Source organism: Cibotium barometz, chromosome 25, assembly GCF_041138505.1.
Source record: "Cibotium barometz isolate CiBa-2024 chromosome 25, ASM4113850v1, whole genome shotgun sequence".
NCBI lineage: Eukaryota > Viridiplantae > Streptophyta > Polypodiopsida > Cyatheales > Cibotiaceae > Cibotium > Cibotium barometz.
Window position 1 is genome coordinate 42,178,060 of NC_141070.1, and position 18,344 is coordinate 42,196,403.

At 46.3% G+C, this 18,344-nt stretch overlaps 1 protein-coding gene across 1 annotated transcript in view; it reads left to right on the forward strand.

The window, feature by feature from the left end:
• Positions 1 to 18,344, forward strand: part of LOC147624585 (uncharacterized) — a 55,827-nt gene that overhangs the window by 23,695 nt on the left and 13,788 nt on the right. Inside the window, exons 2-7 of the mRNA XM_086819602.1 lie at positions 7,562 to 7,836; positions 14,919 to 14,969; positions 15,039 to 15,146; positions 15,230 to 15,325; positions 15,466 to 15,564; positions 15,682 to 15,741. Of these exons, the coding sequence (XP_086675728.1) occupies positions 7,562 to 7,836; positions 14,919 to 14,969; positions 15,039 to 15,146; positions 15,230 to 15,325; positions 15,466 to 15,564; positions 15,682 to 15,741 (689 nt within the window). The remainder of the gene's footprint in view (positions 1 to 7,561; positions 7,837 to 14,918; positions 14,970 to 15,038; positions 15,147 to 15,229; positions 15,326 to 15,465; positions 15,565 to 15,681; positions 15,742 to 18,344) is intronic.

Consider the following 18,344-nt stretch of genomic DNA (forward strand, 5'->3'; position numbering starts at 1 on the left):
AGTTTCCCCCAGTGTCCTCTCAAGGTGTGAATGATGTCCACCCAGAGGGCCTGTATGACCTCCGCCGGTGGAGTCGCCTGGCGGTCAATGGCTTCCCTGCATCGGGCTCTCCATATGTGCCAAGCCGTCATGCTGCTGATCATCTCCCATTTGTGCCCGACCCCCTCCTGCCGAAGAGAAGTCTGGCGGCGTCGGAACCACCGCCATCGCCCTGTCAGAGACCTGGATGGTCGCACTGCAAGGGACGTCCTCATATCCAAGGGCCGGGCCGCTGTCCGTGGCCCAAGCCACCGCACCCCACGTCACCAGCATCTCACCTGGTGAGCTTGCAAAAACCATCCTGAGAGCGCGCTGCCAGACCTGCTGTGCCTGTGGGCAATCCCATAAGCAGTGCCGCTGCGACTCCTGTGCATGGCCGCACCGAGGGCAGGACGCTGGGTGTCTGCCAAAAGCTGGCCAAGCCCCCACAGCCAGTCCTCTATGCGCTGTGAGCCAGAGAAAAAGCGTCACCTTCTGGGGCCGGAAGCTGGCCCAAAGGCGCTGCCAGAAGTCCCTAAGAAAGGCAGGGGAGAGCCCCTGTTGCCGCCAATGCTCGGCCGCCGCCGGGGTGCTCGCTATCCTGTGCCTCTGAATCCGCCGCCCCAGCCTCGCTGTGTACTGAAAAAAGGGGATGCCTGGGCTGGTAGGGGCCGAGTAGGGATCTCGCCAAAACCACTCACCTGGATCCCACTGAAGGCGAATAAGAGGCCTGTTGTCCCAAGCCCATAATCTCCAAGAACAGTCCTCCCCTATCGAGGCCGGTGAGGGGTCTACATGCCACTGTCTCTGATGAAAGCCGACCACCCGCACCCTCTGAAGAATACAACCCTGGAGCCCATCCAAATCTAGTCGTGTCCTCTGAAGCTGGCCACCCTCTCCCACCTCGAAAGTGAGTGGGGCGACTCTCTCCGCTGTGCCGCAGACCGCTAGAAGGATCTCATGCCGAGTAAAGACACCCATCCACTGTGGAGGTGGAGGGTCCTGTACTAGGGTCCGCCACTCCCGGGGGATGGCCGCCTCAATGTCCTGTCTCATCAACTCTCTGCCCCTCATCCCACTGAGTCTCCTCTCCTGAGCCTCTAGAGGCAGCTGCTGAAAACATATCCAGTCGTCTAGGGACTGGGCTAGGCCGGAGCTCAATGGGCCCCACGACACGTGAGACCGCGATCCAACCATATGGCCACTGGGAAGTCGAATCAAGGGGTTCCAGATCAATGGCTGCCTCAGGCGCTCCTCATCGGTGCCCGGGGGAGTCTGGAAGAGTGACGGCCTCAGATGCGCCCAGGCCCTCAGAAGGCTAGCTGCAAAACGCTCCTCGAAGCCAAGGCCCACTCCTCTGGATCGCTGCTCTGTAAAGATCCACCTGATGCTGGGGGTCCAGGGGCCGCTAAGAGAAGGAGTGCGGCTGAGCATCCTGGAAACAAGAAACTCCTTCCACGGCTCAGCGCCTGGCAGGAGGCCACGAACTACCAACTTGCCAAGCAAAGCTCGGCTTTGGCAAATAGGATCAACAATGCCCAGGCCGCCTCTCTCCCTCGGCTGAGTGATCACAGCCCATGCCACCTTGGCCCTGGCGGGCCACCCGTCGCCACCGGACCAAAGAAAGTTCCTGATGAGCCTCTGCACCTGGCCAATGCACGCCCGAGAGAAGGCCCAGCAAGAAGTGATGTACCACATGGTAGCAAGCAGAACCTGGTTGGCCACAACTACTCGGCCAGCCAGAGATAAACGAGCGGTACTCCAATACAGAAGCTTCTTCCGAATGCTCAGAAGAAGGGGGGCTATCTGCTGCTCCGGAGATATGTCAATGCCCACATAGCATCCCAAATAACGCACTGTAGTGCCGGGGGGCAGCCACTGAAAACCATCAACTGGCCTCCAAGTCGGGGGGGGGGGGGGGGGGGGGGGGGCATAGAACTGACCCACAACCCACACGACTTGTGCCAGTTGATCAAAGCGCCCGAAGCTCTGCAAAACCTGTCCATGGCTGAGGCGAAGCGGCGGAGGTTCTCCTCACCTCCCTGAAGATAGACAGCAGTGTCATCCGCAAACTCCGAGTCTAGGAGCTCCTCCGAGGTGCGGATGGGAAGCTGGAGGCCCCGCAAACCTGTATCCTGTGCCGTCAAAAAAGTGCTCATGGCCTCCGCCACAAAAAGAAAAAGAAAGGGCGCCAAGGGGCACCCCTGCCGCACCGAGCGCGAGAGCTGGAACCTCTCTCCGCGCACGCCCTGTATCAGCACCTGGCTATGAGCCGATGAGTAGAGTGCAGAGACCCCACGGATCCACTGAGGGGGGAAGCCCATCCTCTCCATAGTGCCTTCTAAGAAGGCCCAGTCCACCCGATCATATGCCTTCTCGAAGTCGAGAAGGAGCACTGCCAGATCCTCCTGCCGAAATCTAGCCAAAGCCGTAGCCTCCCAGAAAGAGAAAATGTTATCCAGAATGCTCCTATCCTGGATGAAGCCTGTCTGCGTGGAGTGGATGATGTCCGGAAGGTGAGGCTGAAGCCGCCTGCTGATCGCCTTAGCTAGGACCTTGTAGGCCGTGCCTAGCAAGGTGATCGGTCTCCACTGTCTAATCTCCAGTCTGTCTCCTCCATCTTTGAGGATCAAGTGAATCAACCCCTCTGCCATGCTGTCCGGCATGACTCCCGACTCCATAATCTCCTGGAATGCCAATCTGAAGCCCCTATGTAAGAGGCCCCAGTACCTCTGGAAGAAAGCCACTGAGAGACCGTCCTCTCCTGGGCATTTGCCCCGAGGTAATGCCTGAAGAGCCTCCTCCAGTTCCGTATCCGAGAAGGGGGAGAGAAGGGAGTGCTGCAAATGGCCCGGCACAACCGGTCTCGTGAAGCTCCAGACTGCCTCCCGAGCCTCTCTCACCCTGTCATCTGCTGGCTCAGCAGAGAGAAGATCCCTGTAAAAATCTGTGGCTATCGCCCGAACCCTGGGGGGATCCACCACAACCTGGCCATGAGCCTGTCGAAGACGCCTGAGACCTGAGGAATTCCTTCTTGAAGACGTCTTCAAATTGTGCCCAAGTCGTTGGCTTAGGGTTGAGTTCCTTCCACCAAAGCAAAGCTTTGCCTGAGAGGCAACCTTTTTTTCATCATCATATGGATGAAACTGAAAATGGACTTGCCACTTATGTAGCCAAGTGTTCACGATCTCCTTGGTACGCTGCTTTTGCTTGCCCCCAAACTGTTCCGGAGTAATGTTGGGGCCTAAAGCAGAGGCCAAGGTATCCATACCCGAAAGAGTAGATAGGGTAGTGGTCAAAAGAGAGATGGAGTTCTGCAAAGCTTGCATCTGCACGGCGATTTGTGCCTGACGTTCCGAAGAAGAAGCTTCGAGAGCTACTTTGAACTCTTGGAAATCAGATTTGGACACATAATTGTCAAAAAGATCGGCATCGGTATCTTCCGTAGCCTGCAAGCCTTCGCGTTCGACAAGGGGCTCCAACTTGAATTCTTGGGTTGACATCGTGAAGAGGGCAAGTGGAGAGAAAATTCGATCTCGCACAAGAAAAGTGCGAGAGAACATGAGAGCTTGAAAACTTGAGAGATGTGTGGCAAGAAGCCCACTTAAGGGGTTTATATAATCTTCCCCAAAAGCAACTTGAGTTTTTGCTTTTGTGTTTTTACATATATATATATATATATATATATATATATATATATATATATATATTCTGTTTTCTTAAAAAAAAAACACCTTTAAGCTTAAAATGGGTCTTTAAACCCTTTAATAAGGTTCAACAAAAACAAAAGCAACGTCAAGCGTTGGTGTTTTTTTTTTAATAAAACAAAAACAAAAAAAATTCCACCCCACATGTTTGCTTTTCGCTTTTCTACTGCGCCCGATTTGTGCCACCCGACGGACAGCCTTGCGCTAGCTTGCGAACACCGCCTACGATCAGCGCCCGCCTATGTGAACATGCCGTTGATGAGCTCGCCCGACTGCTGCTGGCTAATTCGACGTGCTACGCTGGTGCCTTCGCTCCACCGATCCATGATGATTCACAGTTGTATCCAGACACATGCACACTTTGTCTTTTCTTTCTTTTTCTTTTCTTCCGATGACCCGAAGAACAAAGTTGTATTATTTTTTGTCTCATAGGCCGACTTTGGCCTCTCGTAGGCGTTAATATATCTTTCTTTCTTTCTTTCTTGCTAAGCAAACAACCTTGCTAAACCACCTACACCCTCATCACCGGTTTCTTTGATGAAAAAAGCACATACTAATCTGAAAAACAGAAGTATGCATAAACAAAACAGCAAGCTTCTTGAACACATACCTATCTTCGACCTCATCTTCTCTACCTACCGACTTGCTCGTTCAAGAGGCACGCTTTGATATCACTGTCAAAACCCCATAGATCTCCTCGTAGAACGCTCTTGGTACGAGACTTGAAACTTGCAAACAAACCAAACAAACAAGAAGGGGGTGTAGGCCTGACTCACCAGCGAACCATGACAGCCGTGGGCAAGCCCACATACTTGGCTGTCCCCACCGAGCCACGAGCTGAGCTAACTAGATGGACGTACTGACCAATCTCTACCTCGTGACGTCCCATATCGCCACGAAGCTACCCTCGCGGGCCTTGAGACTGCTGCCGGCCTCGGCTGCATGAAGTAGGTGCACGTCTGCACTAGATCCAGGCTCCAGACCATAGAGCTCTCACAAATCATGCGAGACTCTATATGACTAATGACTAACCTTGGCCACCCTTTTATAGGCTCTTGGCCGGTCATTGGGCATCCACACTTGGGCGCTCGCCCGTCCATACTTGGGTGCCCGCCCGTTAGTCTATCCCTAACTCAGCTCGCCAATCAGCCTGCCTAGCTCCAAGTTTTTCCAAACCTCGAAGCTAGTCTTGTGTGCGTGTAGCACACGGTAGATACACACTGTGCACATGACAACTAGTGACATCATTGCTTACGCACACACACTTAAGTGGCTATAAGCGCTTGTTCATACACACTTGCACACATTCACCTTTAAGAGGCATACACTCATAGGGAGTATTCACACATTGAAGCTTTGATACCCATGTTGGAGACTGGGTGGGGGACCAAGTCAAGGGAGGTCACCCATCCCAATTGTGTTCACGCCAATGCACGCTTAACTGGAGGTTTCTCCAAATTGGTCTAGTCTTCTAGACTCCAAAACCTTAAGGTGATAGAGAGTTTCGGTCTATCCATTTTGTGGAAATCTCCTAGTGCTACACTTTGGCACCACTTTTCTCAACACTCTTCCTTGGTGCCAACATGTCCACTTTTGATACCATGTTGGAGATTGGGTGGGGGGCCAAGTCTAGGGAGGTCACCCATCCCAGTTGTGTTCATGCCAATGCGCGCTTAACTAGAGGTTTCCACAAATTGGTCTAGCCATCCAAACCCCAAAACCTTAAGGCAATGGAGGACCTTCGGATCTCCTAGTGCTACGCTTTGGAACCACTTTTCTTAACACCCCTTCTTGGTGCCAACTTGTCCACTTTTTCTTAGCTTAGAGTTTCAACTTTGTCCATGTTTTCATGGCTCAAGGCTCAACTTGGCTTCTCTAGTGGCTCAGACGTTACCCTTCAACCCATGGCTGTAGTTGTGACTGAGTCCTCTATAAACGGTCTACCACTCATGGGGTGCACTTTCCATGTGTGTGGAGTGATATTGAAGGGGAAATCTTTTCTTTGAATGTAGATATGGTCAGTATCCCAGTTATGGATCATTTTGGATTCTCGCATAAAGGGTCTGCCAAGGATGCATTCGTATGAAACTGGCTGAGGTCCAAAATTCATCACCACAAAAGTGTGGCGGTAGGTGGTTCCTAGAATCTTAATTTTAAGATCCTTTAATAGACCAATGGGTCTAGCGGTGGCTCCATCAACGAGTTTAACTAACAATCGGGTGTCTCCATTTTTTCCAGCATTTTTTGGTCACAATGCTCACTCCGTCTCCTCCATCGAAAATTGTTGTAACTTGGTGGTCGTCAAAAGTTATTGGCAAGGCCACATTAAGTTCATCGCCTTCAAAGTATTGTCTGAGCTTGTTCACTCGAATGGTAGGAGTCCCTTTTACCTTAAGAGGTATACCATGTTGGAAATTGGGTGGGGGCCAAATCCCGGGAGGTCACCCATCCCATTTCTGTTCACGCCGCTCCGATCTATCCATTTTGTGGAAACATCCTAGTGCTACACTTAGGCACCGCTTTCCTCAACAGAAAATGGGAAATAAAGATCCATTTGCGATTAGCTTGTCATCTAAAAAATGATTTGCAAGGAGTCCCTCTCTCTCGTTGTAGTGTTCAGTCTTTTTAAGAGCAGCAAGAGCACTTGGACAAGCTACCATGCTATCTCTTTGCTAGTCGGAGGAGCGGACAGGAGAGGTATTGGTTGAGAAGTAGCTGATGTAGTTGTTGGATCACCAATGCCCTTGTAGGAGAGGGATGATGGAAGAGCAAGTGGTTTATTAGATACTGTCTTTTGTATGGAATGGTTCTCCATGCATGTTGCTTATGCACTTTTGGAGTTGGATTAATATAGAGGTGATTGCTCAGGGTGCCTTTTTGCATCACGGAGACAGTTCTGCAGTGTGCAAATTGGAAACCCAATTTGCAGAGAGAAGCCTGCAGCCCAGTAACAAACCCTTTTTTGCATGCCGTCTTGGATCTAATCTTGTTAGACACTTTTTAGTATCTCTTTGTTTATGCATGTGTGAATGCACGCCTGAATGTAGGTCTTAATGGTTGTGGTGATAAATGGGCTAGAATTAGGAAGCTAAATGGGCGCTACAGTAGGTGTTTTGTGCAAGAAGAGAGCAGGAAGTGAAGTTACTGTAGCTAAATGGACGCTACAGTAGGTGTTTTGTGCAAGAAGAGAGCAGGACGTGAAGTTACTGTTTTGGGTCTGTCACACGCGTGACAGCTGCTAGGATTGATGCACATGTGCCCTGGTACACATACCTGCTATTTTCTGACACTTATGCAAGAACGTGATGTAGGTTATGTGTCCCCTACCATATGAATGTATACAAGCTGCTTTAAGGCTCCACATGCATGCAGAGAATACATACTACTCTGTTGCACGGGATGGTTCTGGCTTGGTTTTGGAGATGCACAAACCTGTTTGTTACACCCTGTTTGTTGCACATTGGGGGAGGTATCAGCCAAGGTTTGGGAAAAGATAGGTTCATCTTTGCCTAGAACTTGTTCAATTTTGGAAAAAAGCATTCTCAAATTGATGGGAGAAGGAATAATACCTCCTCAAATTTTTTTAAGTTTTAATTAAAATTAGATTTAAGTGTGAAGAAAATACTCGTTCAAAATTACAGTTTCCTCTTTGATGCATGGTGAAAAGGATTGATGTAAGGCTCGGTAAAAATAGTTTCCCGAACACTGGTATCTGCTTTTACACTCTTTGCAATAAAAGAGTCAAGCTGAAGCCTATGCTATAGATTCCATTCTGTAATTCTGTGAATTAGTTTGTTTACTTGCGTACATGCTCATCATGTTTTTTGTTTTCACAGACCGTGTAGTACGCTATTATCGTGGAGGAGGGGGGAGGAGTCGAGGACGCACGCTTCATGATTTTGACAGAGAGTATGGTCAACCTGGAGAGCGAAAAGGTGTAGAAGGAAGAGAAGGTTCTGGAATGGAGGTGAAAGATGAGTTTGGTGGTTCGGCCCGTGCAGGTGGTGGCTACAAAAAGCTTGACTTCGAGGAAGAGGATGCAGATAAGCCAGAGACTCCGGAGGAGAGACTCGCTTATCTGAGGACTAGAGAAAGGGAGATATTATTAAGGGTAAGGTTTTATGGGGGAGAGGTTTTATTGGATTATCGTCTTCGTACTTCAACTTCATTGGGTTATAGTTTTGGCCTGCCTTTGTGAAAAGGTAGGTGAAGACAATGCCCTTTTTTGGGCTTGAGACCTTTTTAAAAAATACAAAAAAATAATCTCTCTCTCTCTCTCTCTCTCTCTCTCATGCAGGCATGCACACATGCACATAAAATGAAAATCCCACATAAAAAATCTAATAGAATATTTAAAAGCTATATAGTTTAGATGAATCTGGTTGTTTTTTAAATAATACGAAGAAAAAAATGTACATTACAAATTCTCAATTAAATTTTCATCAGTCAGTCAGTCTTTGTTACCTGTAAGAAAACTAATCTATTTGTTACTGAATCATCGAAAACTTATATTGATATGAATTAGCATTCTAATCAATGATAATTACTCTTAAATTATATTTCTTTAACATATATTTAAATCATATTTTTCAAAATCAGGCAGGACTATTGAGAACTGTTGGGGTAAAGGCGTTATGCCCACCCTTATAGTGTGTACAAGCCCATAAGTTATAGTACATAGTACACTTAGTACTTTTAATGTACTAAGTGCACTATGTGTACTAAGTGCAATATACATGTGTGATAGGGGAGTCACACACTCATGCTTTTCATGAGTTGACTTATCCCCACAACTCTCTCTCTCTCTCCCTTGCTTCTCTGTGTATGTCTCCCATGAATGATCTCTAAACCCTAATTGCTGTTTTCTCCCCGTCAACTGGTATCAGAGCCTTGGTCACCGATTCCCCTCCCTCTCATCAAGAATTGTTTGCCCTTTTGCTGGTTCTCATTCTGTTCTGGTCGTATTGATGCTGGTCGCCTGCTGAATTTATGCTAGTTCGCCTGCTGTATCTTTTCTGGTCTCTGCCCAGCCAGTAGGCGTGGGCTGGCTCCACTGCTGCCCAGCTATCAGCGTGGGCTGCCCCAGCTGCCCAGCAGCCAAGCGAAGACTGACGAAGAGGATAGACTGCCCAGCAGCGGAAGCGTGTGAGCAAAGCGCATTAGCGCTGGGCGTATAGGCGCTAGGCGAGTGTAGCGAAGGCAGCACCACAGGCGGGCGTCAGCAGTAGGCGGAGACAGCGAATACGTCAGCGAGCACTAAGCGAAGGCGGCGTTGGCTACTATAGCGCTACACGGTAGGCAGCAGGCGCTAGGCGAAACAAGAGAAGGCTGCGACTCCTACGAAACAACAACGTGCTCTTGGAGGTGACTGCACCGTGATTCAACGTTCTTCCCCATCCACGTGAGCCACCTGTGTTGGAGCTTAAGGACACAAAAGGCTTGGAAGAAGAAAAGGTAGCTCATTTGCTGGCAGAATTGCAAGCTCTCGCAGAGGAGCTCACTTTCAATCCAATGTTGGTGGCCATTTGTGAGCACTGTCTTGGCAGGCAGTGAAGCAGCATCAATATCTTTCTGCAGCAGCACCAAATTCAACAACCCGCCTGCAAATCAGAGTAAATCAAAAAAATACAAGGTATTCTGCTTCAATTTTTTTTTGGGATTTGCAATTGAGCAAGTACAGTAATCAATTGAGCAGATACAGGTGCCCAATTGCTCAATTTTTTGAGCAAAATTGGCAAAATTGGGTGACATTGGTCACAATCAGGATCAATTTGCAGGAAATTGGATGTCGAAATTTGGGGCTTTTGATGTAATTGTGCAATTAAGCACTCATACATGCTGTATGACGTGAAAAATCGCACATTTGGGCAAAATCGCAGCAAATTGCAGTGCAAATCAAGGGGCTTTTGTGCCGATTGAGTTGATTTGCATGCAGGCAATCGCATTTGATGCTGTGGTTAATGTGCTGATGCCTTACAAGCACTCAATGTGCCTGTAAATCAAGGGGCTTTCATGTATTTGATGTATATGTGGCCAGGGGGAAGCATCGTGAACACTCTGGATGCCTTTACGTGCGTCAATGTACCATGTATGATCAGAAATTGATCTCAAATCAAAGGGCTTTTCAAGTTTGTATGCTTGTTGAGCTTGGCAAAGCAGCAGGCAAGACATTTATGCCTTGAATCCTCAGAAATCAGCTTGCAGTCAAGGGGCTTTTGCCCAATTTCTGTTCGGAACTGTTTTATGCAGTGTTCGAGACTGTAAAAATCTGATTTTCACTCATTTGGACAGCCAGGAGAGCATTTATTGCTACTGTACCTGCTGGTACAGATTTGGCACAGCTTTGTGCATGTTTTGGCATGGCTGTACATTGTTTTGAGTGATCAAAAGGCTCAATTTCAGCTGCTAAAATTGCCGGTACAGGTTTGGTACATCATTTGTAAGCACTTAGTACTGCTGTACAGTACTTTGGAAGGGCAAAAGAGCACATTCAAGGTGCTGTCCAAAATCTGCAGCAACCAGATTTTGGTGTTTTCATCACAAAAAGTGGGAGAAAAGTTGCATTCTTGCTTCCGCAGTGGGAGATAAAGCTTGGGAGAACATTTGTAAGCACTTTGTGTGCTTTGGGTGCAGTGTTTGCACATCTTGGGTGCAGTGTTTGCACATTTGCAGGGAGTCAGGCATTAAAGGTTGCATATTGCTATGGCAACCACAGGCGAGAGCTCTTCATTGCTTCACATCAAGAAGCTTGAAGGCTCGCAGAATTATGACATTTGGCAAACCCAGTGCTACAATGTGTTGCTTCAGAAAAAGCAGCACAAGCCTATCAAAGAAAGGGGTGTGATGCCCGCTTCTCTTACGGCTGAAGAGTGGGAAGATATGGATGAGCTGGCAAGATCTACTATCATGTTGTCTGTGTCAGACTCATTACTTTTCAGCATTCGTGAAGAGAAGACAGCTTGGGGAATGTGGCAGAGATTGCAGGACTTGTATGCCCAACAAAGTGCCTCAAGCAAAGTGTATTGGTTGAAGAAACTCATAGGCCTTCAGATGAAGGAAGGGGCTTCTATGACAGCCCATCTCAATGAGTTTAATGGTATTGTCAGCCAGGTTATAAATCAAAAGTTGGCAATGGACGATGAGTTCAAAGCCACTTTTTTGTTATGCACTTTGCCAGAGAGTTGGGACACATTCAGGACAGCCACTAGTAATTCGCATGCTATGCTGTCATATGCAGATGTTGAGGGTGCTCTTCTTCAAGAAGAGATGAACAGGAAAAACAACTCTGTTGGAAAGTCCAATGCAATGAATGCACGTGGGAGATCCCAGCAAAGGGGGAAAAGCCAAGAAAGGGGAAGGAGCAAGTCTCGCTCCAAAAAGGATTTGGAATGCCATTATTGTGGCAAGAAGGGACACATCAAAAAACAATGCTACAAATGGAAAAATGATCAAAAAGAAAAAGGAAAAGGCAAAGACAAAGAGAAGGATGAAGCCAAAGATGTAAAGCCGAAGGGCAAAAGTGGAGTCAAGATCGAAGAAATCAATGTGTCACATGCAGGTGGCAGTGAGGATGAGGTCCTCTTTACGTCTTCACTTGATGCCCATTCACTTCTTACAGGTGGTCATGGTATGCACTCATGGATCATTGATTCAGGTGCCTCCTTTCATGTCACAGGTTGCAGAGACTTGTTTGTCAGGTACACTGCTGGCAATGAAGGAGTGGTTTATTTGGGTGATAACCATGCATGCAAGATACTTGGCAGAGGTGATGTGAGACTTGTGTTTTCAGATGGCTCACAGCTTATGCTCCATGATGTCAGGCATGTGCCTGAGATCAAGAAGAATCTGCTTTCTACTGGACAGCTTGACGATGCTGATTATGTTACCACATTTGGTAGTGGAAAGTGGAAGATTAGTAAGGGCTCACTGGTTGTTGCCAGAGGCTCTAAGGTGGACACTCTTTATTTCATGCATGCAGGTGTTTGTCACCATGCAAATGTAAATGCAACTGAGCTGCCGGAAATTTCTATGTGGCATAGCTGGTTGGGACACATGAGTGTCAAGGGAATGGAGCAATTGTCTCGTTTGGGTTACTTGCCTTCTCTAAAGTTTTCAAGTTTTCAGTTTTGTGAGCATTGTATATATGGTAGGCAACTACAGTGCCCCCACAAGAAAGCTCTTGGACAGAAAGATGCTCAGTTAGAGCTTGTGCATACAGATGTATGTGAGATGCCTCAGCTTTCTTTGGGAGGGGCAAAGTACTTTGTGTCTTTTATTGATGATGCCACACGCAAGGTGTGGGTCTATCCTCTTCGTTTGAAGAGTGATACATTCTCAGTGTTTCAGAAGTTTGTTGCTCATGTTGAGAATCAAACTGGCAAAACACTGAAGGCTTTGCGTTCCGACAATGGTGGAGAGTATACGTCCAAACAGTTTCAGGACTTTTGTGATGCTAAAGGCATCAAGAGGGAGCTCTCTACTCCTTATGATCCTCCACAAAACGGGACAGCAGAGAGGATGAACAGGACCATACAGGAGAAGGTCCGTTCTATGTTGTCACATGCTGCATTACCTCATGGTTTTTGGGCTGAAGCTGTTATGACAGCCGTTCACCTTATAAATAGGTCACCTAACACGAGGCTTGGTGGGAAAGTGCCAGAAGAAGTATGGACAGGGAAGCCTCCGTCATACAAGCACTTGAGAGTGTTTGGTTGCGTTGCGTACGTGCACATACGCAGGGAAATGCGCACCAAACTTGATCCTAAGTCTCATAAATGCATATTCCTAGGATATGGTGACAAAGGTGAAATGGGGTATAGACTTTGGGATCCCATAAATAGAAAGATCATACGCAGCAATGATGTCATTTTTGATGAAACATGCATGTATAAGGAGCCTGCAAGGCAACAGGAGCCTGGCAGAGTCATCTTTGATGATGATGGACATCATGGACAACATCAAAGGGCTGTAAATCAGCCATTACAGCAGGAAAACCAGCCCTTAAATGGTGCTGAAAATGGTCCAAATGGACAGCCAGAGATGGCAGAAGATATCCCTATGGATATACCACAGTTGGAGGATATACCGGGCATGATTTTTCAGCCTTATGGCATGGAACAGGAGCCACCAATGGGTGATATGCAGGCTGGACAGCAACCTGCAAATGATGGTCATTGGGTACGGAGGTCCACTAGACCCTCCAGAGTCCCTGACAGGTTTGTTCCAGGGGTTGACTATTTGATGCTTACTGACTGTGGGGAGCCCTCATGTTACAAAGAGGCTTTACAGAGGGCAGACAAGGCTCTATGGGAGCGTGCCATGAAGTCAGAGATGGATTCTCTGCATAAAAATGGAACTTGGAAGTTGGTGCCTTTGCCTGCAGGCAAGAAGGTTTTGCCATGCAAGTGGGTTTACAGGCTCAAAGTTGCACCAAATGCAAAGCCAAGATACAAAGCCAGATTAGTGGCTAAGGGCTTCAAGCAGGAATATGGTGTGGACTTTGATGAGATCTTCTCTCCAGTGGTCAAAATGACCACACTTAGAGCTGTGTTGGCTTTGGTTGCGCATGATGATCTGGACTTGATTCAGATGGATGTGAAGACTGCTTTTCTTCACGGTGATCTCCATGAGGAGATATATATGCAGCAGCCAGAGGGTTATGCAGTGAGTGGAAAGGAGAAGCTTGTGTGCAAGCTGAAAAAGAGTCTTTATGGGCTCAAACAGGCACCACGAGAATGGTATCATAAATTTGATACATTCATGAAATCACAGAAATTCAGGAGAAGTGACATAGATCACTGCTTGTACACCAAGAAAGCTTTGGATGGCAGTCTATTGATTCTCATTTTGTATGTTGATGATATGTTGATTGCTGGGAAATCTCGTAAAGAGATGGATGCTTTGAAGCAGAGGCTGCATCAAACCTTCGATATGAAGGATTTGGGTGATGCTAATCACATCTTGGGTATGCGGATACTTCGGGACAGAAATCAGCATGTGTTGTATTTGTCTCAGAAGGAATACATTGGCAAAGTCTTGCAGAGGTTCAATATGGACGGGGGGAAGAAAGCTAGTACTCCTTTGCCTCCATATGTGAAACTCAGTGCTATGGACAGCCCACAGTCAGATAGTGACAGGGCTGATATGGCCAAGATTCCGTATGCTTCAGCTTGTGGCAGTCTCATGTATGCCATGGTTGCTACTAGGCCGGACATTGCATTTGCAGTGGGAGTGGTTTCTAGATACATGGCCAACCCTGGCAAGAAGCATTGGGAAGGAGTGAAAGGTGTCATGAGATACCTGAAGGGCACACAGGATTTGTGCATTTGCTTTGGCAAACAGGATGCATTAGTGCATGGTTACACGGATTCGGATTATGCCGGTCATCCAGATAACCGGAAGTCTACTACCGGTTATGTATTTACATTCACAGGAGGTGCTGTGTCATGGATATCCAGGATGCAGAAGTGCACTGCCTTATCTACTACAGAGGCCGAGTATATTGCAGCCACAGAGGCTTGCAAGGAGGCATTATGGCTATCTCGGTTAGTGGTTGATTTGGGTTATACAGGGGATATTCCATTGTTGCATTGTGACAGTCAGAGTGCCATCCAGTTGGCAAAGAACCCTGTCTTTCATGCAAAGACGAAGCATGTGGATGTGAAGTATCACTTCATCAGAGAGGTGATAGAGAACAAGCAAATTCAGCTTGTTAAGATTCACACGGATGACAACCCGGCTGATCTGTTGACGAAGAGTTTGCCTCCGGAGCGGTTTGCTCATTGCAGACACTTGATGGGCATTATGAGGCCATTTTCAGCCTTGATATGGCCTTGTATATTATCATGTACATGCTGATTTTTTCTTTTCCTTTACTTAAGGGCACTTTGCCTTTAAGTGGGAGGTTGTTGGGGTAAAGGCGTTATGCCCACCCTTATAGTGTGTACAAGCCCATAAGTTATAGTACATAGTACACTTAGTACTTTTAATGTACTAAGTGCACTATGTGTACTAAGTGCAATATACATGTGTGATAGGGGAGTCACACACTCATGCTTTTCATGAGTTGACTTATCCCCACAACTCTCTCTCTCTCTCCCTTGCTTCTCTGTGTATGTCTCCCATGAATGATCTCTAAACCCTAATTGCTGTTTTCTCCCCGTCAAGAACTTCAATGAACTTTTCTTTTTGCAGAAATTTAAGACTATGGTGATTGATGTCAACCGTACCTTCAAAGTGACCAAGGTAGATATATGCATGTGCAGTTATTGCGTACATTCTTAAACCACACTGGCTAAACAAAGATGAATCTAGGGTGGAGGAGAAATAAGCTTTACTGCTCTAGTTATCTGTGGGAATGGAGATGGACTCGCTGGGTGGGCGAAGGGGAAAGGTCCTAAAGCCACTCGTGCAATCAGAGAGGTATTGCTGCTTCCTAGTAATTTTCATATATAAACATTGCATCTGTTTCAAGCTTCTTACTGAATAGAAAAGCTTTGTTCCAGGCCAGTGTCAAGGCCCTGAACAATCTATATTATTTTGAGAGGTTCAAGGATCAAACCATATACCATTATGTGGAGGCAAAATACGAAAAAACAAAGGTAAGACAGTTGATTCAGTGGGTGTAAGTTGTGGATTGAAGGCTTTTCTGTATTAATAGACAGTGCGTGTCCAGGGGTTGGGTATCGATTCCTATGTTTGTGTCTTTTTAAACGTTGTATCGGTCTTTTTTGTTTCCTAGGTCCGGTTGTGGCCAGAGTGGACTCTCGGAAAGTTCAGGGCTGCGGGCATAGTAAGAGGCATTTTGAGACTGGCTGGAATAAAAAGTGTGAAGTCAAAGGTAAGCATGAAAGGCCAGATACTTCAGGTTTTCTTGTATAAACAGACTCATGCAAGTGTATTATGATTGAGTTCAGGGATTCTCCTTTCAATATTCTGGTGATGTCTATGATTGCAGTTGGTTGGATCTGCTAATCCTCACAATACCGTGAAAGCAACCTTTTTGGCCCTAAGTAAGGTAAGGACCCAAACAAAATCACCCGTCGTCTCCTTTCAGTAATACTTTTTTTTTTTTTTGGTTCTATGACATACCCAGTCTCCTTTGACATTCAGCAAATTGATCTGTAATATCGTACAATTGAGTATTGCTCTTTTGTTGCATTTCTTGTATTTACAGGATTCCCTCAAGTCTGATTAGACAGGGGAATCTAGGGGCTGTGCCATGGGCTAAGACAGGCCATGGCTAATGTGAATTTAGAATGGTTAGTCAAAGATCCAAGGCATTAATGGAATGTTGAAACAGTGTTAAACTCTTAAGGAGCCACTTTTCACCCTCTTTACGGGTACAATGTATACTTGCTGCTTTTGTTGTTCTTTCTCTATGTGGCATGGATCTTGACTCTGATGAGCAGGATTGCTTGCATGATTAGGGAGGAAGCTGAGAAGTGCTTTTCAGGCTTTTGCTTGTCTCCAAGCTGAAGGGTAAAACAAAAGCAATTTTCCGAATAAGCACAGTTTGCGATTTGTGTGGGCTATACTGTTCTTACTAGATCAGTTCGCAGGGAGGTCTGTTTTGCTGTGCTGTATGCTAAAATGCTTCCATGGGCCATAAATTGATTGCACACTGGTCGGTGTGCTGCCTATGTGCTTCTTATGTCTCTATAATCGTGCACAATGCACACTTCATCTGAAATACTCGACTTCAAGCTCGGTTGATTTTCTCCTGTAAGTGCATGAATTTCTATCTTTTATCTCCAATATCTGTATCATTACGCCAATGGACCCTGATTTCATTTCTCTCTGCTATATTTGCATTTTCACTCCTTGCTCAATTTCCATTGTTTCCCAGTTTTCTAATGTTGTCTTTGCCTAATTTCCCCAAATTTGCCCCCAAACTTCTGGTTGAGCCTCATCTAATACATCCTCAGGCACATCCCCACGGAAAGGTCTAAGTAGACTCACATGAAATGCATTGTGAATCCTCCAGTGATCTGGTAGCTTCACACAATAGGCCACCTCACTGATCTTTTCCAATACCTGAAAAGGTCCATAGTAGCGCATGCTCAACTTACGGAATAAGCGCTCTTTACCCTTCATCTTCTTGAGCCTGGCTTTTTCAAAACGCAAAAGAACCCAGTCACCTACTGCAAACTCTAATGCACGCCTGTGACGGTCTGCTGCTTTCTTTTGCTTTTGTTGAGTTCTTTGGAGTGCCAACTTCACTCTCCTGTAAGCTTCAACCATGTTCTCCACATATTGGTCAGCCTGAAAGATCTTATTCTTTGTGTGCAAAATGGGTGGTACCTTCTCCACATACATTTCCCATTGTTGCTTGTGCTCTGACACATAGCACTTTAGAAGATCTAACACTGTGAAATCGGCCTCTTCCAACTGCCCATCTGTCTGTGGATGAAACAATGATGAAAACTTGAGAGTTGTACCCATGTTGTCAAACAACCCTCTCCAAAATAAACTCGTCATCCATGGATCATGGTCACTAATGATAGACGAAGGCATTCCATGATACTTGAAGATATTCGCCATGAACAACTTCACCATGTGATTTACTTTGATCTTCTTACGTACGGGAATGAAATGTGCATGTTTACTGAACCTTCATACGATAGTCCAAATGCCATCATTCCCCGTTTGTGTCCTCGGAAGATCAAATATAAAATACATGGCAATGCTCTACCATGGTCTATTTGGAATAGGTAAAGGCTGAAGTAACCCTGGTGTCTTCTAACGGTCAAACTTCATCTTCTGGCATGTGGTGCATTGCCTAACAAAAGCATCGACATCATGTTTCAAGGTCGGCCAATAAAAGAAAGCCTCAACTGCCTTTGCTGTGGCCTCAATATGGGAGAATGACTTTCAATCATAACCTTGAGTCATAACTACTTGGTAACACACAGTCTATCATGCATCAACAAAAAGACATCCTTGAGAGTATAATGATCATGCCGTTGACCCTCGGACATCTGATCATAGACCCTCCCAAAATCCTCATCCTGTGCATACCGCTCTTTCATCTCATCAAGCTCATGATGATAATCAAGTGAAACTGCTGAGACCTATGGCTTGCATGACAAAGCATCTGCCACAACATTCTTTTTGTCTGCCTTATGTACAATCTGGAAGTGGAACATAGACAAAAAGTTAGCCCATCTCATATGCTTCTCAGAAAGCTTAGTTTTCATGAGGAAATAACTTAAGGTCTGATGATCTGTCTGCACAGTGAAATCAGCCCCAAGCAAATAGTGTTTCCATGTAGAAAGAGCATAAATTACAGCCAACATCTCTTTCTCATAGACCTGTAAATGCTTCTCGGCATTCTGTAATATACGACTCTTATAGGCTATCACATGGCCTTCCTGCATGAGAACTGTCCCAATGCTGTTCTCACCTGCATCACACTAGACAACAAAAGTCTTTCGGAGATCCGGTAATACCAATACGGGATCCGAAGTAAGCTTTTCCTTAAGCTTCTTAAAGGCTGCAATTTTGTGATCAGCCCATCGAAACATAGTTTCCTTCTTTGTCAAAGCATGAAGAGGCGAAGCAATCTCAGCAAAATACCGTATGTATTGCCTGTAGTAGGAAAACAATCCCAAAAGGCTG